General features: G+C 52.3%; 1 protein-coding gene and 1 long non-coding RNA gene across 4 annotated transcripts in view; one reads left to right on the top strand and one right to left on the bottom strand.

Moving 5' to 3' along the window:
- PIP5K1C (phosphatidylinositol-4-phosphate 5-kinase type 1 gamma) overlaps nt 1–19,529 on the bottom strand; it is a 51,298-nt gene extending 31,769 nt beyond the window's left edge. For 2 of the 3 annotated variants that reach the window (XM_033133864.1, XM_033133865.1), the window contains exon 1: nt 19,294–19,529. In XM_033133864.1, coding sequence (XP_032989755.1) covers nt 19,294–19,387 — 94 coding nt within the window. In that variant the 5' untranslated portion in view covers nt 19,388–19,529. The remainder of the gene's footprint in view (nt 1–19,293) is intronic. The other variant, XM_033133866.1, reaches the window with a different exon arrangement.
- On the top strand, nt 17,757–18,882 carry LOC117037650 (uncharacterized). Its single transcript, XR_004425565.1, has 3 exons — nt 17,757–18,302; nt 18,474–18,556; nt 18,801–18,882. It is a non-coding gene; the product is annotated as an uncharacterized LOC117037650 (long non-coding RNA).
- Nucleotides 19,530–23,354: the final 3,825 nt, after the last annotated feature.

The raw sequence follows: 23,354 nt of genomic DNA, 5'->3' as shown, positions 1-23,354 counted from the left end.
AGGTCCTGTCCCTGCCCTGCACATAGCCCTCCCAGGCGACGACCTCCCTCAGGATAAAACCCCAAGACCACCCTCTCGACCAGCCCGGCCCCTCCCTGCCCTCGCCTCTTCCGTCTCTCCCCCTCGCTCACTCTGCTCCAGCCACAAGGACCTCCTCACATGTCCTGCCTCCATGGTCCTGCCCCAGGGCCTCTGCACAGGCTTTGTATCCTTAGGCTGCTGTATCCCAAGGGCCTAGAATAAAACGTGGCCCATAGGAGACACTCAAGAAACCGGGGATGAATGAATGAACAAATGAACGATGTCAGAGGGGCAATAGATTGAGGGAGGGGGTTATCACTTTGTGAGGGGTGAAATGTCTAACTACTGCATTGTTTTGTACACCTGAAACTAATAAAAAAATAAAAAATAAAAATAAACCCAATACACACACACACACACACACAAAGCCCCATTGCTTTTGGCCTCTTACAGTCATTGGCAATTAAATTGTTTTCTTGAAAAAAAAAGAAAAGAAATTAGCCCCAGCCACCCCAACTCCAGTGCACGACAGACCTCTGCTGAAGGCAAGGCCAGTGTGGACTCAACAATCAGGCCAAAAATAAGAATGAGGAAGAAAAGGTGTAGACTGACGGAAAAAATAAAGAAAAACATTTTTTTAATGCAGCGAGGAAACAGAAAACTCTGGCTGGGTTGATGGGACTGGGGCTCTGCCTGTCAAAGGCCCCGTGAGGCAAAAATGGGGGTGTGTGGGGCGGGCACCGTGCCCCACCCTCAGGGAGAAAGCAGCCCCTCTCCTGCAGTGAGTGCCCACCGTGCCAGGTGGAGGGCTGGGTGGGACCCTCTCACCTGCGACCCTGACAGGGCTTGGGGGCCTGACCCAGCACGGTGAGCACGGTCTGGACGGCTCCTCAAGGAAAAGAAAATCGCTGCCTCGGCTCAGAGTGCGAAAGGCCAAGTCCCTAGGGTTAGGGAGGAGGAAGTCACCGTGAAAGGCTGTTCCGAGAACAGCAATGAGTGCCCACAAGGCCCAGGATGAGGAAGCACAGGAGCCTGCGGGAACCGAGTAAGGCCAAGTGGGAGGCACGCCCCTGTCCAGTGACAGGGTCTCACTCAGCCTCACTATGACCCTTCATCAGGGCAAACATCATGTCCTTTTACATCAGGAGACCCCACAGCAACTGTGTCACCTGCCCACCCACCCCGCTGCCCTTCCACCGCCTCCCTCTCTCCCCTCACCTCGCTCACTCTGCTCCAGCCACACGGGCCTCCTTGATGTTCCTCCAATAAGCCAGGCCCAGTCCTTCCCCAGAACCTTTGCACTGGCTGTGCCCCCAAAACTGAATCCTTGCAGGGTTTGATCCCTTGCTTCATCTAAGACCTGGCTCAAATGTCATCCCCTGAGAGAGGCTATGCCCCAACCACCATGCCCAAAACAGTCCCTCCGAGGTCCCCCTCCCCACCTCCCCAGCTTTCTCAGTCTTCCTGGCACTCAGGACCATGAGGTACTTGTGGATTGTGCCTCTCCCATGACAGGTGGACTGGGTCTGCTTTGTCACGCACAGCACAGAGAGGGGAGTCGCCGCTGTAAAGGGGCGGCAGGGGAACATGAAGCCTGTTGGATCTGTGCAGGGACTGTGTCCCAGGGCGGATGGAGCCACAGTCCAGAGTTGACCACCTGGTGCCCAGGATGGAGCCTGCAACCCTGCAAAGCCAGGAGGCAGCCAGCTACGGACCCACCTCCATGATTAGCTGGAATGATCTGCCTGACCTTTGAGCCTCCCCCTGTGCAGGCCTCCCCAGGAAGACAGCCTAGGAGAGCCTAGGGGAGGCCACCACTCCCTGGGCACAGCAGGGAGCTGAGCTGGGAGCCCCAGGGTGCCTGAGCCAGACATCACCTGACTTAATGGTCTCATTTCACTATTGCATTTTACAGGCAGGGAAACATGTTCCCAAAGTCAAAGGTGAAAAATCCTACGATCACACTTCAGAATCCAGAAAAGTGTTCAGTAAAATTCAACATAAATTTTATGTCCAAAAACCTAGAGGAAGGAAAAAAAAAAGCAGAGGTTGCAAGGAGAACTGCCTTTACTCGAAAGTAAGTACAAGGCAAACTCATGACAAACTGGTTAATATCCACCACAGGACAAGGAAGGCAGCAGAGAGCTCCCACTGTGTGCGTGGGGGGGGGGGCAGGTGGGGGGTGGAGTGCACTCACCAACACAATAAGGCAAGAAAAAAGAAAAGCAATGAAGACTGGGAAGAAAAAGACAAAATTTTACAGCATCCAAGAGAACCGAGTGACCAACCATTAGAACTAAAGGGGGGGCAAGGTGGCCAGAGACTTACCCAAGTTCATGCTGCAGCTACACGAAGAGAGGAGGGAGGCAGGGGTTTCTGCCCTTTGTACCCACTGCCTGCTCTTTACCGGCTGCCTTGCCACGGTTTCGGGCTAGGGTTAATTTTTATCTGAGAAATGTGATGCCCTCTGATTAAGACACCTGCACTAAGGCCCCCAGCAGCTGCTAGCCCTTCCTCGCCAGGTTCACACCAGGTGTGACACTGAGTAGGTGTGACACGGAGTAGGTGTGAATCTCAGGGTCAACACCATGCCGCAGCAGATACAAAGAACTTTCATATTCCGCAGTATCTCACACTTTTACCACACTTTTACTAGGATGGGAAAGGCTAAGAATTCTAGAGTTAATATCTGACCAGAGTAGTTCACACTGGGAAAAAAACATGTTGAAATATATCAAACTCTAATTAACGACACACACTGACGTGTTTACAGGTGGAGAGTGCTGATGTCTGCAACTCTGAAGTGCATCCAAAAGATTAGATGGAAGGGGGGGGGTGGATGAGGGAAAGGGGAGCCGGGGAGGGATGCGGGGAGGGATGCGTGAAGTAAACAGCCACATGTCAGCTGTAGGCGCCAAGTGGTAAGTAGTGAGTTTCCACTGTCCAATTCCTTCAACTATTGAATACAGTTGAAAATTTACTCGATAAAATCATTTTCCTCCAGATTACAGGCAAAATTTGATCTTTGATGCCAGGTATTTTCAAGCTTTGGAGAAACACTTTTTGAGTGGATTCTGCCCAAAGAATGGGAGTGATCACACGGGTAGTAGCGGGCACTACCAAGCACCAGTGTGCCAGGTGCTGTGCCACAGGTGTCACACGCATGAGCTCATCACATTCCTACCCAGGCAGGGCCTTTGCACTGGCCATGCCCTCTGCCTGGAACATGCTATTCCTGCATCTCGGCATGGCTGGCTCCTGCCCTCCGTCACTCAGATCTCAGACATTCATGTATCACCTCCTAGAGAGACCTTTCCTGACCACACACGCATTCATTCCTTTATTCCAAACGCAATGAGGATCTCCTGGGTGCTGGGCCCTCTTTTGAGGATAAAATGTATGGCGGGGGACTGGCTCTCGGTCTAAATGTTTAATAGGAAAAGATGTTAAGCACCCAGAAAAGCACAGAATAATCTAAAAGACGCCAGTATATTGCTAGGTAAGTTAGACAAATCTTTTTTGGGGTACCCCTCAAGTCAGGGGTGGCAAACATTTCCTATGAGGGCCAGAGTCCTGGCGGAGGGTAAGACAGGCATCCAGGTCGGAAAGGGGTGATCTGTAGGTGGTTCTCAACTGGCGTGATCCTGCCCCCAAGGGACACTGGGACATGTCTGGGGATGTCTGTGGTGGTCATGACTAGGGGTGCTCCTAGCACAGAGTGGGTGGGGGCCAGGGACGCTACTCAACACTCCACAGTGCCCAGTGACCAGGCCCGGTGTCAGCAGTGCCCAGGGGGAGCCCTGGAGCAAATGCAGCAACATAAAGATGCATAGGGAAAGGCAGTGTGTGGGTGTTCGTTATATTATTCTCTGGGTATCTAAAATATTTCACGACAAAAATATATTTAATTGTACTATCCTGTCTATGTTTGTCTTTTGTTTGAAGTTGCCTGTAATAAAAAGCCACAACACAACCATCCCCCACACAGGCTGGCGCCCTACAAACCACATCTCCAACCCTCCCAATTCTCCCAGGAGTAATCGTCCTTGGACCCATGTTATGGCTGGGGAGACTGAGATGCAGATCTGGGCCAGTCCAAGGCTGCGGAGCTGCAGGGGCGCGGTGCGCCCGTGTACACCCTGGGCCCCTACAGCCCGAGCGGGCCCCTCCTCACCAGCGACCAGATGCTCCCTCCGAAGCCCTTCCATGGCTCGCTCTGAACCCCCAGGTGGAGCTGCAGCTCCCCCATGTACTCCCAGGCACCTGGCCTGGTGTCCTGAAACCCGATCACCTGTCCCCATCTTAAGTGGGCTCAAGAACAGAGTCCCTGCCAGGCCCAGCACCGGCCTGGCACAGAGCGCCGACCCGCCCATGCTTGTTGACAGACGTTTCCCCTGCCATGGGCACAGACTCGCCTGGTTGTGCACTATCTCTGAGCCTGGGCGACCTTCTGCAGAGCCCCTGCCATGCACCCCTGACAGTCACTGACCTGCCCGACTGCCCCCAGGCGCTCGCACCTGCCCCCAGCCCCACCTGCCCGCCACCCACCCAGGCGCCCCCTCCTGCTCACTGCACTCCAGTGCGATTCTCCCTCAGGTCCTCCACCGCCCAGGTTCCCTCACACCCCTGCACCCTGGATGCGGTGCTGCCTGTATGCACTCCTCCCCACCTCCCTCCCTCAGCTTGATGACCGCTTCCCTGTGCCTGTCTTGGGGCCTAGGTGTTCCGGGTTCAACCCTCTCCTAGCCACCTGGGCATCTCCCTCTGACACGCCATGCTGCCATCCTGCCTTCAGTGGTCTCCCTGCTCCCCTGAGAGCTCCGTGGGGCAGGCCACCTCTCCTTGTCCCTCTCCATGACCCCACACTAGCCCAGTGTTGGGCACACAGCAGACCTTAGTGAGCATCCGCTGACTGAGACACCTGGAGGACTGCATGGAGGAGGCTACACACGAGCACTACCGGAGCAGTGAGAACGGAGCTCACACATTCATCCAGCACATGTTCCCTTGAGCCAAACGTTCAACCAAGAGCGGAATGCCCAGCAAGGCCACAGCGGAGCTTCCAGTCTGTCCTGTCCCAAGCAATGTCCATCTCCTCTCTTCTGGGGTCGGGGTGGAGGGGGGAAGGGGTGACTGAGGCTCAGAGAAGTGGTATTAGGATGTTTTGTTGAACAGAAGCTTAACTCACGCTGTTTGAAGAAAAAGATGTATAGGGAGGGTATCTGTTAACATAATTCAGGCCAGCAAACTGCCCTGCGAATCAAACCTGCCCACACCTGTTTTTATAAATAAAGCTTTATTGGCACACAGCCACACCACTTGCGTACAAATCTCTACAAGGGCAGAATTGAATAGGTGCAATAGGTACCTGCTGGCCCTTCATGGAAAAGCTCACCAACTCCCAACATAACGCAAGAGGTGATGGGCCTCAAGCCTGGCTGGACCTGGGGGCCCCGAGGACTCGTCTCCCAACCTCTCCACACTGTGTCCTCCCTGCTGACACCACAGCCAGGTGCCTGACTGTCCCTCACAAGTCCCAAGGCAGGGCTCCACAGGTCACGTGTCAAGGCACATACATCTCTGACCGCCAGGCCTGGGTGCTCCCATCCCAGGAGCCAACCGCACTCTGCCTGGGTGTGGAAGACAGGCCCTCCCCACGGGGACACCAGGTCCCATTGCTGGATATGCAGTTGCAGACCTCCAGTGGGGAAGGGCCCAGCAGCCTGGAGCTAGATCCCAGGACATCTGTACAGGGTGCACTGGGAGAAGGCTCCCCCCGCAGGCGCCTGGCGAGGGTCACGCGCTGTCTCAGGACCCACTTGTGAGGTTTCGTGGCCCAGTTTTCCTTCCAGATATATTTTTAATCTTCAGCAGCCGGGCTGGGCCGCAGACACTTCACCTGGATTCTAGAATATACAGAGCTGTTGCGGCCACTCAACTGGAGCCCCCTGGCCTTGGCTCTCGCAGCCCAGGGGAGGGATGCCCACAGGTCAGGCCAATGGCAGGAGCGTGGAGCCGGGCGTTCTCTCAACACTGCAGTCCTTCGCACAATTTCCCGGTGGCCGTGGGTCTAGGCCTCCAGGATCCTAGGGGCAGGAGCTGGCTCTGTATCACATGGAGGTCACGGGGTAGGGGTGGGGGTGGGGGCAGCATTTGCCCGAAGCCCCACAGCAAGTTGGTGACCGAGCCAGGCTGGATCCAGGCTCAGCACGCGCCTAGGCTCTGGGGTTATTACAGGAGCTCCTGTGCACATCAAGGGTCCCTCTGTGCCAGCATGTGCTGACTGCTCGACTCACTCCTCCATCCGTCCTATGAGGCGAGGGTACAACCACCCCATTTGACAGCTGAGGAGAGGGAGGCTCTGGAGCCAAACAAGCTGCCTGATGTGGTGGCCAGCCTCCAGGATGGCCCCCGGGATCCATACTGTCCCACAATGGCAGGAGGGCATGCACAACAGAATACGGCTGAAGTGACAGAACATGACTTCTGATGCAGGGTCATAAAAACACCGCGGTGTCCACCTTGCTCTTGGATCGCTCACGGCGCGGGGGGGGGGGGGGGGGGGTCGCCGCCACCATGCTGGGAGCACACACAGTGACCTGTGTAACTGAGGCTGCTGCCCACAGCCATGTGGGGGCGCCAGCTCGGGAGCAGCTCCCCCAGCCCCAGATGAGCCTTTGCATGAAGCAACCCAGGCCAACAGCTCAAGGGCGACCTCGTGACACACCCTGACCCAGAACCACACAGCTCTGGTACCCTTGGATTTCTGACCCACAGAAACTGAGATAACAATCGTTTATTATTGCTTAAAGCCCCTACCTTTGGGGCTAACCTGTTTTGCAGCAATCGCTAACTGATACACCTGGGGTTTCAACTTGGCATCATCCATCTAGACACCACTCCATCTGCTCTCATTTGTGCCCTCAGGGCGAAGACCTGGGCCACCTGGTGCTGAATGACCACCGCCCAGCCTCACCTGTGCTCCTTCTAGGCTCCACCACCTGCACTCTTCCCTCCAGGCCTGACACACAGTAGGTGCTCAATAAAGAGCTGAAGAGCAAACTAAATGAACGGCTAGCATGCATACAATGGAATATTATACAGCTGTTTAAAAGGATGTGGCGGCTCCAATGTACAGACCAAGAGCTGAGCCAGACTTAATGTATTAAAAGGCAAAATGTACAACAGAGTTAGAAGACTCACATTTCCCCATTTCAAAATTGACTACAAAGCTACCATGACTAAGACAGCATGGAAGGTACTGGCATAAAGACAGGCAGAGGTTGACACATCAGTCCAGAGTAGACCCACTGAGATCCCAGCACTAAGCCTGCACGTTTAGTGGACTGATTTTGACAAGGGCACCGCAACTCAGCAGGGAACAAACTAGTGTCCAAAAGTGGTGCTGGGACACCTGGGTCTCCACACAGGGAATGGAGCTGGACCCCACCTCACGCCACACACAACACTGACTCAAAGTACATCGTATGGAAACTAGACTTTTGGTGGTGAGCACGCTGGAGTGTATGCAAATATTCAGATGTAATTCCGTATGCCTGAAACATACATTAACCAACGTTACCTCACTTAAAAAAACACATCAAAAAGTTCTAAATGAATATAAGAGCTGAAACTATAAAACTCTCGTTAAGAGAACAGGGGTAATTCTTCATGACCTTGGGTCAAGCAGTGCTTTCTTAGATATGACAACTAACGCACAAGCAGCCAGACAAATAAATCAGATAAGCTGGATGCCATCGAAATTAAAAATACTTGTGCATCAAAGGACATCATCAAAAAAGTAAAGAGGCAACCCACAGAATGGAAGAACATATCTGGAATCACATATCTGGTAAGAGTCTTGTACCTAGAATATATAAAGAATGTTACCATTCAGTAATAAAAAGAGAGATAGTCCCAGTTGAAAAACAAGCAAAGGTCCTGAACAGACGTTTCTCCAGAGAACCACACATGGCCAAGAAGCCACGAAAAGGTGCTCAAACCTCTCATCGTCAAGACCACAGCGAGCTCCCAACTCCCACTACCAGGACAGCTAGAATGAAAAAGGTGGATGATACCCTGTTTCCCCGAAATAAGATCTAAGCAGACAATCAGCTCTAATGCGTGTTTTGAAGCAAAAATTAATGTAAGACTCGGTCTTATATAAGACGTGGTATTATGTTATATTGTTATTATATTATACCTGGTCTTAGAGTGAAATAAAACTGGGTCTTATATTAATTTTTGCTCCGAAAGACACATTAGAGTTGATTGTCTGGCTAGGTCTTATTTTCGGGGAAACACGGTAAGAGCTAGCGAGGACACGGAGAGATGGGAGCCCTTGTGCCTGGCTGGTGGGCATGTGCAACTGTGCAGCCACCATGGAAAAAGCTGGCGGGCCCTCAAAAGGTTAAGCACAGAGCTTCCATCTGACCCAGCAGTTCGGCTCCTGGGTGTCTACCCAAGAGAAGTGAAAACATCGGTCCACACAAAAAGCTGCACTCACATGGTCATGGCAGCATATTCACAACAGCCCAAAGGTGGGAACAACCCAAGTGTCCATCCACGGATGATGGACAGACAGTCCATCATCCACACTGGAATATTACTCGGTCGTGAAAAGGAGGGAGGCCCTGAGGCCACAACCTGGATGGACCTGGAACACACGGTGCTCAGTGCGAGAAGTCGCCACACAGTGTGTGATTCCATTTACGTGAAATGTCCAGAACAGGCACGTCCACAGAGACAGAAAGTGGTTAGTGGTTTTCAGGGGTTGGGGTGGTGACCATTATAACTACTGATGGGGACAGGGTGTATTTTGGGGGTGCTTAATAAGCCAGACACAAAAGGACAAATACTGTGTATTCCACTCATAGGAGGTCCCCAAGGAGTCAGATTCACAGAGACAGAGAGTAGATGGTGGGGTAGGGGTCTGGGGGAGGGGACAGGAGTGACGCTAATAGGGACGGGACTTTCTTTTGGGTGGGTAGGAACGTCTTAAAACTGGTGATAGACGCACAACACCGAATGTAGTAAAAACCAATGAATTGTACACTTTAGATGAAATATGGTGTGTGAATTATACCTCAATAAAGTGTTACCCAAAAAAGTGTTTACAAAAAATGTCAACATGCAGAATAAGGTATATTGTACAAACATGATGGGAAGAGGTGTATGACCAGGGTGCTTGTAGATGGCTGAGTGCCACACAAGGAGACAGAGAAGCTGGCAATGGAGGTGCCTGGGGGCAGGGCCAGGCCTGCATTTTGTCATGAACACCTGACATCTTTCCAAAGGAGGGAAAAATCACAAGAGAGCACTGAATTCTACGTGGGGGGCAGGGGAGCCCTGCACAAGCAAGGGCCCTGTCGTGACAGGACAGGACAGGACGCTTTCCAGTAACTGCAAAGAAAGGGCTTGGTATGACAGGAGGGGAGGGTGCAGCCGGGGGGAGGGGGGCAAGAATGGAGCAGGGGGTAGCTGGGCAGAGCCCTGACAGCAGCCTGCCCTGCCCTTCTTCCCCCACATAGAAATGTGCCCTCATTCTTTCTGCCCCTCTGCTCCTCACCTCCCCTGATCTCTCCAGCAGTGAATGCTGTTTCCAGAGTGGTAAACAGGAAGCCCTGTAGAGGACGTGGGGGGGCGGAGGGGAGGTGAGGGGAGGAGGATTAGCCCAGAACTTCACAAGACCTAAGCCACTGGACAGCCCAGGATTCAAGAAAAAGAGAAAGAAGGTTCCAGAACCTTCACCTCTCATGCCACAAAGACAACCGCACATCTGTCTGCCCAGCACAGGCCCTGCCACCAAAGTCCGGGGCCGAGATGCTGGGCAAAGCCACACGTGTGGTGCCATGATGCTGCCGGAATGGCTAAGTGAGGGGGCTTTGGCCGAGGGAATGAGGCTGGCTTCCTGGACGAGGAGGGAGAGGACGAGGGCTTTGCGGGGTGGGGGGTGGCAGAGGGACGAGGTAGGGAGAGTGGCTCATTCTCAACGGGTCCACAGGTGGAAGGATTCCGGCAGCCGGGGCAAGGTCCACGGAACCATCAGCCCGGGGAAGGAAGCTTGTCCAGCCTCAGGCCCTCGGGTGACCCTGCTGTTCCCAGGTCTCCACGTTCTGTGTGATCCTGGACTGAATCCTAGAGAGGGAACAGGTCCAACACAGGACAATTGTGGATCCATCGATGAAACTGTGAAGCCTGACTATGGACCGCACCATGTTAAATCCCCTGAACTCCACCCTGCCCCCAACTGAGAGAGTATCTTTGCTTATAAGGTACACACAGTCCGTGCTTGGTTTGGTATCCACAGCTGCAAATTCACCTACTGGCTAAAATTTATTTGTAATCCCACATCAATCCTCGTGGGGCTTTCACAGTCATTCGCAGACACACGCAGGGTAGTGAAAAATGTGAGTCACCCCCACACGTGCCCAGCTGGGGTCGAACCAGGCCAAACTCTGCCTTCTCGTTTCAGCTCTTGTACTGTAGATGTAAGTGTCCTTTTCATGGCCTAGCAAGTGCCACTTCTTGCATTTTGGTGCTTATTTTGGTGATTTTGCTGCTTAAAATGTCCCCCAAGCGAAGAGCTGAAATGCCATCTAGGGTTCTGAGCACAAAAGGGCTGAGGTGTGTCTTTCAGAGAGGAGAAGCTCGGTGCCGGCGTGAGGTACAGGCTGCGGTCTGGGAGCGAGCGCAGTGCTAACGAGGTAACAGTGTACATTAAATAGGCTGTCTTTAAACAGAACACGCACAACACAAGGTTACTTACTGATCGGTTGACTAAAATGCTGTGACCAGAGGCTGGCAGGAACCTACCCCTGCATTTCCCCAGGAGCAGAGGCTCAGTGTTCCTGGCAACTCTACAGAACAGAACTGCTGCGAGTAATGAGAATCAACTGTACTTATGTATTAGGGACAAAGGGGCATCATGCCTGCAACTGACTCTCCAACGTCCCAGCAAAATCACACACACACACACACACACACACACACACACACACACACATATAAAGCAATGAAGCAGAATATGAATAACTGGGGAATCTCAGTAAAGGGCACATAGCTATTCACCTTCGTACTCTTGCAAGTTTTTCTGCAGGCTTGAAAGTTTTCAAAATGTTAGGAAAAAAAGAAGAATCTATATGGAGACCGGTATGTATGGGCACAGAAACAACATCTGGAATGATGGTCATTACTTCTACAGAAATGGAGAGGGATAGACAGAAACATTCATTTTCTACTGACTGTGGGTCTGGCCATTGCTTTTTCATAGGAATCGTGTTATTACTTGTAGTTTAAGACATGCCTGCTGCATGAGGCACAGGCAGACAAATGGGACAAAATAGCAAGTCCAGAAATAGACCAGCCACATACAGGAATCTGGTATATAACCAAGGTGGCACCTCAAATGGGTGAGGAAAAGAGATTATCCAGAAAGTGTGGGCTGAGACAACTCTGAGCCACCTGGAAAAGCTTGGAGCAACTCAACCCTCATACACCTTATGCCAGGATAAATTCCAAATATGGTAAGAATTTAAATATTTTTTAAAAAGTGAACTTATAGAAGTACTAGAAGAATTTAATTACAACCTCAGAACAAGAAAAGACTTTCCTGCCTATGATACCAAACTGGGAAACCATAAAAGGAGAGACTGATAAATCTGACCATATGAAAACAAAAATATCTGCCTGGCGTTAATAAGCATCGTAAAAGAAGATGGGGAAAAAACTACTCGTACTTGTGTAACAGATTCAAACAAAAAAACTTCCATAATATATAAAGAGTACCTACAAATCAGTAAGAAATTGAATATGAGAAAGACACGATTATATCGTTCCCAGAAAACGAAGTAAGAGTTTTGAGATGCGTGTGATTAAATGTAGGAACAGGGGTGAGCAAGAAAAGAGTGGTCTGTGAGTGTGGAACCAAGACAGATGGGAAGAGGAGCCACAGAGCTCGCCTGAGCAAAGGCAACAAAGGGCCTCTGCCACGGCCCTGACTCCCTAGTGGGTGCCGCTCCATTTTCTAGCTCTGACAAAAATACGGGATACTGTCGGGGTGAGAGGGCAGGCGAGAGTCCCCCTACCAGTCCTGCCACCATTCCTGTGTGATCTGGATGGACAAGTCACTGTATCTCAGGCTTGTCTCTGCTCCCTTTGCTGGAAAGTATTTTTAATAAAACAACGATGAAACATTAAAAGGAAAAGCTATCCGAAGAGCTTTCACTCCTATTCACGAGATTAATCCAAATTAGAGCTTTGCCGAGATGTCACTTTGTACCCATAAGATTGACAAAGAGCGGGGAAAGGGACCAGACAGAGGTGCCCCCACCCTCTGCCAGAGGGAACTCAGAATGGTCCATCAGGTCCTGGGTTAATCATGTATTTTTCCTCTATTTTCTGATGCTCTGACACCTCAGGGGCCTTGCAGACGTAGGGGACTGTCCCTCCTAGTGTTGGCCAACTCAGAGATCACAACCGGGAGTGCACCCTTGATGTGCAAACCAAGCAATCCACAACCTGTACCCCCAACTTCTGTCTGCCTCACACCCCAGCCCAGCTTTACCTGATCACCCCAGGGCCAGGTATTCACTACCCCTATCGTGCGGAGCCCACTGCAATGTTTCAAACTAGCCAATTGTAAGCTTACTCAGCGTACTACCCCCCTTTGTCCATTCTGTCCTAAGGAAACCCCAATAAAGGCCCACGCTTTCCCCTCACCCCTCTGCATCCTGGTACGAGCTGTGTGCCCCACGTGGCCCCTCCTCTTGGGACATGAGTAACGAACTCTCTTTCTGATGGCGATCATCTCCTGATCAGTGGGCCTCACCACACATCCCAGGTACGTTTCAGTACAGGTAGCAGCTTTCTAAATTACAGGCACGGAGCCTTGACCCCGGCAGTTCTGCCTCCAGGGATTCAGCCAATAGAGATGGCCCTGCAGGTGACGCTTTGCAGTATGATTAGAGCATGAGACTGGCCATCACCAAATGTCAACAGTTGCCGGGTACCCTCAGAATTTATCATCCAAGGCGGGGCTCCTCTGATCATGACGTAGGAACCATGGCTGTGGGCTGGGATTTGCATAAGCACCAGGTAACTGGGTGCATTCAACGTGACAGCAGGCCTGTCACCTGGGTCTCTGGGCGAGTATAATGAGCACAACTTCCCTGATGACCCGCCAGGGACACTCAACACAAGAGAGAAATGAGCCTCTGGGACAGACCACTGAGATGTGGGGATGTTTGTCACACAGCAGGTCCTAAACCGTGCTGACTGATACAGGCCAGGGTCTCCCCTGACAGAGACATGGCCCGGTCATGCAGCTGGGACCAGGGCCACATGGGCTCACACTGGGCCAGCAGGCCAAGGGGCCCGGGAGGCAGCCTGCCCAGACTCTTAAGCTGACTTCTGCTCTGCACAGCCTCCCCGCTGCCCTACCAAGTTTGGGGCACACAGCCCTATCCCAGGCCGCCCAGTCCAAGCTGTTTGCCTTTGCTCCCCATTTCCTGAGGATCTGCCACGTGTCGGGGCCTTTCATGGGTGTCGACTCACCTAATCCTCACGTGAACCAGAGAAAAGCACGTCTGTGATCCTGCTTTGCAAATGAGGAAACTGAGGCACAGAGCTGCTGAACAACTTGCTCCCGTAGCTGCTGGGACCTCACTTCCCGCATCTCTTCTCTTCTCCATCTATGCCCGCCCCCTTGGTTCCCTCACCTGGTCACACGCTGTAAATACTGTCTCCTGCCAAGAGCGCCCAATGTGCCTGCAGCTAAGATGGCTCCCCAGACGGGGACACACGGAGGTCTGTTATAGCTCCACATGAGGGGATGCCGCCCACAGAACATGACCAAACCCACACTTCCCTGAAACCTTCAACAGAAACCCACATCTCCACCCAAGATAAAGGCCACAAAATGTGTGCATGACACATGTGCGAGAGGAGACAACTGTGACAAGATGTTGGGGCTCCTTTCTTCAATCAAGGCCAGAAGTCAGGTCCCCAAAATTTTTCCAGAGGCTCAGGCACTTGGGGCCCCTCAGGTGGACCCCACACCCTCCAGTGCGGCCTGGTGGGTCAGGAGGCAAAGGGCCGTGCAGGGCCCCACAGCTAATGCCCCGGCAGTAATCCCCCCACAGGGGTAGCCCCCCCGCCCCCTCCCCGCTCAGGCTGCGAGTCCAGCTGGCAGCAGCGGGGAAATCTCCAGCAGGGTCTCAACCTGCCTTACCACGCGTGGTGACACGTGTCTTGGTCACGGTGGCAGGATTTGGGAGCAGGAAGGCCTGGGGGCCCAAGCCCCCCTTAGAGCACACACATCAGCGCAAGCTTGCCAAAGCTCAGCCCTCCCAGACCCGCTCCTTCTTGGGCCCTCCCCAACCAGCCACCAAATCCAGGGTGCAGGCCAAAGCCTCCCGGGTTCCTGGTCTTCCTCACCTCCTTTCACCCCACCCCATCCTACCCCTATCCAGGGCCCCGAAGCCCCTTTTCCACCAAGCAGCCAGAGAGTGATCTGCAAAACTGACTCAGTATTCACTGCCCTATTTCTACCTGCCAGCACCGCCACCTGGACTCAGAACCAAACCGAGGTGAGGCCAGGGCCTCCTAGGCCCCACACGGCTGGCCCTGCTTATCTTAGCCCCCCCGCTCCCCCACTAACACAGCCACCTCTGTGGCTCCAACAAATTGGCCTCAGGGCCTTTGCATGCTCCCTCCGCCCGAAAGCTCCATTTCACTCAGGTTACCTCCTTCCCTGACCACCTATATCAGGCCTTGGTCCCTTGTACCGCCAGGATGCCTGTTCCATTTCCCTCTGCATACTCATCACTGTTTTATTCAGGGGTCAGCTAACATTTTCTGCAAAGGACCAGACAGTGAATATTTTCCACTTTCCATGAGGTCTCTGTCCCAAGACTCAGCTCTGCCACTGTTGTGTGAAAGCAGCCATGGACAACATGTGAGCGAGTGGGCATCACCGTGTGCCAATAAAACTTTATTTACAAAACACAGCAGTGGACAGCACTGGGAGGGGAGCACAGAATGCTGCCCCCTGGTGCTATCTACTGATTTGTTCCCATCTGCTTCCTGACCTCCCACCAATCTGAGCACCATGAGGGCAGCAAGAGAGGCCCCCAGTTGCTGATGTGACCTAGGCACCCAGAACCCCACAGCTGGTGCTTGATGAATTATCCATGAGCATTATCCAAGGACTAAGAGGCAACTGCATGTCCTCATGTGCCCTGAGTCCCACGGCACCCAGCTTGTGCCAGGTTCTGTGGGAGTTCATGACAACTCGGGTGCAGACCCGACAGGGAAATCCTGAGCGCTCGCGTGGAGTCGGCTCTGTGCCAGGTGGCCTTAAGGGTTCTGCACGTCAACTAGCTCATTCCTGCCCTATGAGAGAGGCACAGTCAGCACGCCCATTTTACAGACGGAGACACTGAGGCAGCGTGTCCCCCGGCTGGTAAAGGTGGTCCAGCTCCCAAGGCCTCTCCACGGAACGGACCGAGGCCACCAGTCCAAGTGTCTGATGTTGCATCACTAGAAAGCGGCCAGGGCAGAATTCAAACTGGAAGTTTTCTGTCTCCTCAGGCGACTCGCAAAGAGGGGACAAGGGACATTACAGCTCCCAATCACCATTCACCCACAGCTGTGATGACACCGTAGCCCGGCCACACTGACCCCTGCTGTGCTCTTGGCGTACCAGGCCTTTGCCTGGGCTGCGCTGTCTTCCGGCCCCTCTTTCAGGCCTCCCTCAATGTCAGGCGAAGCCTCACTGAGGGCAGATTTCAGCAAAAACTCAGAAGAGCTAAGAAAGCAAACGACATAGATAGGGACGAGTGTTCTAGGCAGAGCACACAGCCCGTGCAAAGGCCCTGGAACAGGATCAAGCCTGGCATGTTGGAGAAATAATGACAAGGCCCGGTGGTGGGAGCAGAGTAAGCAAGGGGTGAGGGCAAGGAGGGGACGGGGGCAGGTCGTGCAGGGCCTTGTGGGCTGCAAGGAGCACTGGGGCTTTCATCCCAGGGAGGTGGGAGCCCTGGAGGGATGTGAGCAGAGGAGGAGTGGGACCTGAGTTGGTTTTTAATGGCACTTTCTGGAATGAGCTGTAGGGAGCATGGGAAGGGATGGGGGACCAGGCCAGCGATAAAGGATGGGGCTGGACCAGGAGGAGGAAGAGGAGGGGGAGAAGTGGGAAGGCTCTGGGTCCCTTTAAAGGCAAAGCTGACACAATTTGCCCCTCAGATTAGATGTGGGAGGGGCTGGAGTGTCGCGGCAGAGGCCAGCTGCTCTGAGGTATCACAGAAGCAGGAAGGACCGGAGGGATATGGCTCAGAAACAGCAGACCACAGCTCAGGCCAGAAGCCCACAGGCAGCTCCTGGGCTCCGCAGTTGTCCCCGTGAATGTGTCCAAGTCCCTGAGAATCAGACACCCCACACAGTCCCCAAAAGCCAACAGAGAACCCCGTCAGGCCTTCTCCGGACTGGGCCTTGGGAGCTCGGGCTTTTAAAGTAACCAGATTCTAAACACCAACAAGATGCATTTCACCTCCCATCAGATTGGCCAAAATGACCGAGGCTGATAACAGCCGGAGCTGGCAACACTATGGGCAGACAGACAGTCTCTTTCAGCCCCTGCCGGACCTTCCTGGAAAGCCATCAAGTGTCTGAGAGTCATTTTTCAATCTGCTTGCCCCTGACCCAGCCATCCCAAGGCGGGACTCCAAATGCGAGGAACCGAAGCACCCAGTTACAGGCCCATGTTCAAAGACAAGCTGTTTACTGCTTTAACAGCAAAAGGCGACTCCAGAAACAACTTGAATGTTCCTCAGCAGGAGGCTGGTGAATCAGCAATGGCTCGTGCCTCCAGCAGCTGTCGCTAATGTTTACTGAGCACTCTCACCTCATTTTACAGATGGAGACACTGAGGGCTCAGAGAGGTCAAGGCATTTGCCCTCCAAGGTCACACAGCAACTGAGTGGAACTCAGGCCTTGTAACTCTGAGGTTCCCACCCTCTTAACCATTGCACCGTCTTCTCTCTCTCTCTCTGAAAAAAAATAATTGATACCAACGTGGGGGGAAAAAATCCAGATTATTACAGATGAAAAGCAAGCAAGTTTCAGAGTAACAGGTATAGTACAGTGGCTTGCCCACAGGGTGACTGTGTCTCCAGGGGATACTGGGCCATGTCTGGGACATCCGTTAGTTGTCACAACTAGGGGGGACGTGTTCTGGCGCTGAGTGGATGGGGGCCAGGGATGCTGCCCAACACCCCCCGGTGCCCAGTGCCCTCCAAAACAAAGAATTTTCTGGTCCAAAACATCAATAGTGCTGAGGGGGAGACCCTGGTGTAGCAGGAACCAACCTGGAGCAGAACATGCAGAACTGTTTACATGTTTATATATTTGTACAGGAATAGAAAAGCAAGGGCAGCTATTACTCAAACTTCACAGACCTCAGGTCAAGAGAAGTGGGTTTAGAGGGGGAGAGGCAGGTCTTAACCTTAAGGTGAGTAAATACATGATTAGCTGAAGGAGGCAGATTTCTGCAGATTTTGGTGACAAGCAGGGAGAACATGCCTCTTATCTTCTAAGTCCCAGGCTCATACTCAGCTGGGGCCTGGGATTTTATCTGTCCCCATCAGCTCACCCAGCCGGATAAGACAAATGTTTGCTCTGCAGCTTTCCCGTGGTCACCGAGTCTGGGGCTATTTTGCTTCTGAACACCCCAGACCAGAGGGCTGATGGCGGAGGTTAGGGGGCTGAGAAAGGACCTTGCCGGGGCTTTCAGCCACGTGTGGTGCTGGCCAGATCAGGGCACCTGCCACTGGCAAAGAACAAGGGCAGGCGACTGGATGGTCAGAAGGAACCGGGTCATCTAGCAGGTGGTTCCAGATGGCAATGAGAAAGGACGCCGTGGGAGTCTTTCAGAGCCCAGTGATGCTCGTTCTGGCTCGCGCTCTCTCTCCAGACACTTCTCCCAACTCCCAGGCAGCATAGCCTCTCCCTGACTGCCAAGGAAGCTTCGGGAGGCCCGGGGGAGAAGGAGGACGGATGCCCATGTGGGTGTCTACAGGGCTCTGCCTGCCAGGGCTGCCTTGGGGGAGCAGAGTTCTGCAGCTCAGGAAACTTCCTATTTGGGAGCTTGTGACCTCGACCAGAGAAGGAACCGTTCCTCCAGGACAGTGGCTGGTCTCTGCACACCACCCCAGGGAGAGGCAGGCTGGGAGCCCACAGGCCTGGGCGAGGCTGCCTCGCCCCCAACACCTACTCTGCTGGAGGTAGGCCAAGGAGAGGGGCAGGAGGACGCAATGGCCCTCCATGGCTACAGCGGCCCCCCAGAGTCCAGGGAGGAGGCTTGGGAGGGGGCTCCTCCTCCCCCCGTTTGCTTACAGAGACCTAGATCTAAAGGTGCCTGAAGACGTCAGGCCCTTAGCTCCCTCCTGTGATAGGGAGGTAAACTGAGGCCCACAAAAGGAAGAAATGGCCAGTGCACCGGAACCTGGGTCTGGTGACTTCCATGAAGAGAAATGAGGTAAGAGGTTGACCCTCCCTCCTCCACCCCAGCCACCCCTGCCTTTGGGACCAACAAGATAAGCCCATAGGGGTGACTGCTTGTTGGGGAAGGAAGGAGGCCCAGATGCAGATACCAGCAAGGTGGACGGCCCAGAGGAGTAGGTCGAGGCAGGAGAGCATGGCAGTGTCAACCCACTGCCATGTCCCGCCTTGGCGACAGGGCCCCCCCCCCCTGAACGGGAGTACTCCACTATCCCACACAGGCAGAACAACCCCCCAAGAAGACTGGGAGGATGTCGTTCCCGAGCGCGCTCAGCAGGAGGCGCTGCACTCACCCACCACGCGTCCAACATGGGGGTCTCACCACCCCCAGAAATGAAGACCCGTCTTCTCCGCATGCCTCCAAAAAGGGCTACTCCACCCACGGCCTCTCAGAATGAAGCCCCGCACCCACCCCCGCCCCCAGCCCGGCGGTCCCCTCACCCCCACGGGACCCCCGGAATGGGCGGCGCCACCCCGAGCCTTCCAGGCGGGGCGTTCCATCCTCCCTCGGGCCCGGCGGCGCGTCCCCGGGCCCGGGTGTGGGGCGTTCCATCCCCCCGCGAGCGCCCCCGAGTGGAACGTTCCAGCTTCCCCGCAGCGGGTCCCGGCGCCCCTCCGGCGCTCGGACGGGTCCACTAGGCTTCAGCGGGGGGGTGAGGGGGCCGGCGGGTCCATTCGGGCATCAGGGAGGAACGCGAGGTCCGGAACCGTTACCTGCCGCCGCGCCGCTCTCCGCGGCCCAGGCCGCCTCCGAGGTCACGGCCCCCGCCTCGGCGCTCTCCGCCTCGTCCGGCACCTCCAGCTCCATGGCCGCGCGCACGGACCAGCCGGCGGACGGATGGGCTGCCGGAGGCTGCAACCCGAGCAGCGAGCGCCGCCGCTGAACAACAACCGCCGCCGGCTGGAGGGCGGAGGGAGGGGGCCAGGCCTGGGAAGCAGGGGGCGGGACCGAGGGCGGGGCTAGGCGCTGCGCCATCGCGCACCAAGCGAGCCGCCAATAGAGGTTCCGAGGAGGGGCCTGCGTGTGTTCCGGGTCCCGGGAGCGCCTCGAGCGCCCCCTCGCGTCCACGGTGTGAAGGGCAGCGCCATTCCTGTCAATTTCGCAAAGCTAGTAGTAATGTTATATACCATAATAAACATAAATAAGGTTTATAATTAACAAATACTTATCACAACATTAACATAAGGTATGTTATATACTTTAATATAAATAGTAATTTTAATATAATAAAGTTTGATTTTATTATGCACATTATATAAATTATAAGTAACATAATAGACATATTAATGTTATTACTAAATAAAAATTAATGCATTATAATATAAATATTAACATATAATGTACAGACATAATATGTGACATTACTTATAATAGGATGATAAATTAGTTATGCATAATAATAATATTATTAAATTTTAGGCTTGGTGCTAAAGCCTTTGTATGCAATATCTCAATTAGGGGCCTGTTTTTGTTTCCTTTTTTTTTTATTGCTAATACGTATATTCCCAGTACCTAACAGAACCTTACACCTAGAAGTCAATAAATATTTGATAATATTGATCAACCAGATGAAAACTATTATCAGCCCCATTTTACACATGAGAAAACAGGACCTCAGAGAGCTGAAGCCACTTGCTCTGAATCACACAAAGAATCATGCTGTGAATCACTGTATTTCTGTATTAAGAATAATTGCATTAATATTCTTATTAAAGTCTAATGGTGAACTTATTCATGATATGGCTAGATGGTAATTAATTGTGAAGTCATGATTTGGGGAGTAATAAATGTTGCTATTGTTTTTATTCATTACTAATAATTTCTGCTGGGGGATGCAGGGGAGAGTCCAGGCACCCCTCTAGTGAGGGACAGAGCTGGGATGTTATCCCCAGGCCTGTCTGACTCCAGAGACAAAGTCGTTCATCACTGTTTGGGGTGTTGGAGAGGCCAGTGGGAGGCCAACGACCCTGGGTTTTGGGGTGCTTGGCAATGGGGTGATAGAAGATCAGGAAGATGGAGCAGGCCACTGTCGGACCTAGGGGTTAGAAAACTGCTCACAAAATATTTTCCTTCAAAACAAGGAAGCAGATCAAGAAAAGGGAAAACATAATGAACGGGACCCAGGATGCGGCGAAGGGAACCCCCAGGTTTGCTGTGCTCTGTTAGAAATGAGCTGAGCCAGAGTGGAAGAGTTAAAAGGCTCCAGGTAATCTACAGATGATGGATGAACACAATTGGTCTACCCAGACAGTGAAATATTATTCAGCCTTAAAAAGGAAGGACATCCTGACACCTGCTACAAAGTGGATGAATCCTGAGGACATTACGCTCAGTGAGATAAGCCAGACACACAAGAACAAACACTATATGATTCCACTCACAGGAGGTCTCCAGAGGAGTCAGATTCATAGAGACAGGAAGTAGATGGTGGTACCAGGGGCGGGAGTAGGGGAGGGGAATGAGTGTTTAATGGGGACAGAGTGTCAGTTTGGGGAGCTGAGAAAGTTTTGGAGATGGGTATGGGGATTGTTGTTCAATAATGTGAATGTACTTAATGTCACTGAACCATACACTTAAAAATGGTAGAGATGGTAAATTTTGTCATGTGTGTTTTACAACCATGGAAAACAAAACAAAGGCTCCAAGAAGAGTTCTTTGGAAATGTGCCATAAATAGAACTGATTCATCTTGAGTCTGTCTTGGGAGAAGATTTAGACCCGCAGTTCTCAAAGCGTGGTCCCTGTCCCAGCAGCGTCACCCAGGCATTTGATAGAAATGCAGAATCTCATGCTTCATCCCAGCCCTCCTGTGACAGCAACTCAGGGCTGTGACCCACAATCTGGGTTTCAGTGAACCCACTGAGGCGATCTGAATACCCCAGAGTTTGAGAAGCATTGGCTCAGACAACCAGAGAAGGGGGGTTGGATCAGTGATAAGGATCATGAAAACTAAGCAAATTAAAAAAAAACCCGGCAACTTCAGGGTTGATTCTGAACCTCTCCTGGCTGGAAGTCAATACTAAAACTGAAAAATCAGGAAGTGGCAAAACAGGCATTAGTTAGAGACGCGGAAGAGAATATCAACATAAAAACTTAAAAGAAGCTAAAGGGACAGCGCCTTTGGGAAGAGAGAAATTGTAGGGTGGCAATGTCACTCTGCTAATTTTAACAAACCTGAATGAGAATTCGACTCTTTAAAGTGCATGCATGTATAAACTTTAATTAAAAATGAAAACCAAACTGGTGCCTGAGTTGGGGGGCAGTGAGGATAGGCAGGGAATAAAGGGGAGGAGCCGGGACTAGGGTGGGCAGCAGCTCCTGGTACTCTTGATTCATCCTCCCACATCCCTGCTCCCTCCATCCCATTTTACAGCGTGGAAAACTGAGGCTGCCCAGCTGGGGGCCGTTGTCTTGGTTCTGGCGCCCCCTGGTGGCCATAATGGCTATTACCATCAGTACTAGGTACCGGGTAGGAGGGACCCATACGTCATCTGTACCCCAACCCACATTCCCTTCCTTCCTTCCTTCCTTCCTAACTTCCTCAAATATTTATTGAGCACCTACTGTGTACCAGGCTCTGTTCTAGGCTACGGGGACACAGGAATGAGCAAGACAAAATCTCTGACCTCAAATTAAGGAGACATTCTAGAACAGACAGACAAATAAGCACAAGACAGAAGGTAGTTTCTGCTGCTAATAAGCACTTTGAAAGGCCGGCCTAGTGGCTCAGGTGGTTGGAGCGCGGGCTTCTACCGCCGAGGTCGCCGGTTCGACTCTCACATGGGCCAGTGAGCTGTTCCCTGTACAGCTAAGACTGTGAACAGCAGCTCTCCCTGGAGCAGCCGGAGGTCGCCATGAACTGTCGTGGGCTGCTGAGGGCTGCCATGAGCAGCCTGTGGCCAGCGTGAGTGGCTGGCAGCCGGGTAGAGCTGCCATGAGCTGCTGGGAGCCGCTGACCGACAGCCTCAGCTGCGGGGAGTGCCAGCCTGGGCCAGGGAGCTGTGTCCTACACAACTAGACTGAGAAACAACAGCTTGAACCAAAACGGGTAGGGGGAGGCCGAGGAAGGGAAAAAAAATAAGCACTTTGAAAATAACACAGGTGTGATGCAACAGCAATAGAATGTGATCAGAAAAGACAGGCTCGATAGTTACTATGCATCAAGTGCCCATGCCAGCGCTGTCTAAGAGAATTACAAAGCAAGCTAATCTAAATTTAAAATCTTAAATGTTATTTAATTTTTTCTAGTAACCACAATTGAAAAACTAAAAAAGAAACAGGTGAGATTAATTTAAAAATATATTTTTCATTGAACAAAAACATCCAAAATATTAAGTTGGTGCAAAAGTAATCGTGGTTCTTGCAATTACTTTTAACCTTTTAAACCGCAATTACTTTTGCACCAACCTAATAACATTTCAACATGGAATCAATATTAAAAATAGTGAGATATTTTACATTCTTTTGGGGGGGGGTTTACCACGTCTTCCAAATCCAGTGTGTATTTTACACTTTACAGTATCTCATTCATTCAGGCCAGCTACTTTGTTTCCCGGAAAATACGACTTACCCTGAAAATAAACCCCAGTTAAGATCGTCAGCCAGATGGACACATTTAGTACATTATGACGATGTTCCAGTAGAAGATGACATGACTGTATTTGAATAAATGTAGATTGTTGTACATGAAAAAATAAGACATCTCCTGAAAATATGCCCTAATGTGTCTTTTGGAGCAAAAATTAATATAAGAGCTCTTATTTTCAAGGAAATAT

Source organism: Rhinolophus ferrumequinum, chromosome 18 (assembly GCF_004115265.2).
Source record: "Rhinolophus ferrumequinum isolate MPI-CBG mRhiFer1 chromosome 18, mRhiFer1_v1.p, whole genome shotgun sequence".
In the NCBI taxonomy this organism is placed as follows: Eukaryota; Metazoa; Chordata; class Mammalia; order Chiroptera; family Rhinolophidae; genus Rhinolophus; species Rhinolophus ferrumequinum.
Note: the sequence above shows the minus strand (reverse complement) of the source record. Positions and strands in the feature narration are given on the sequence as shown.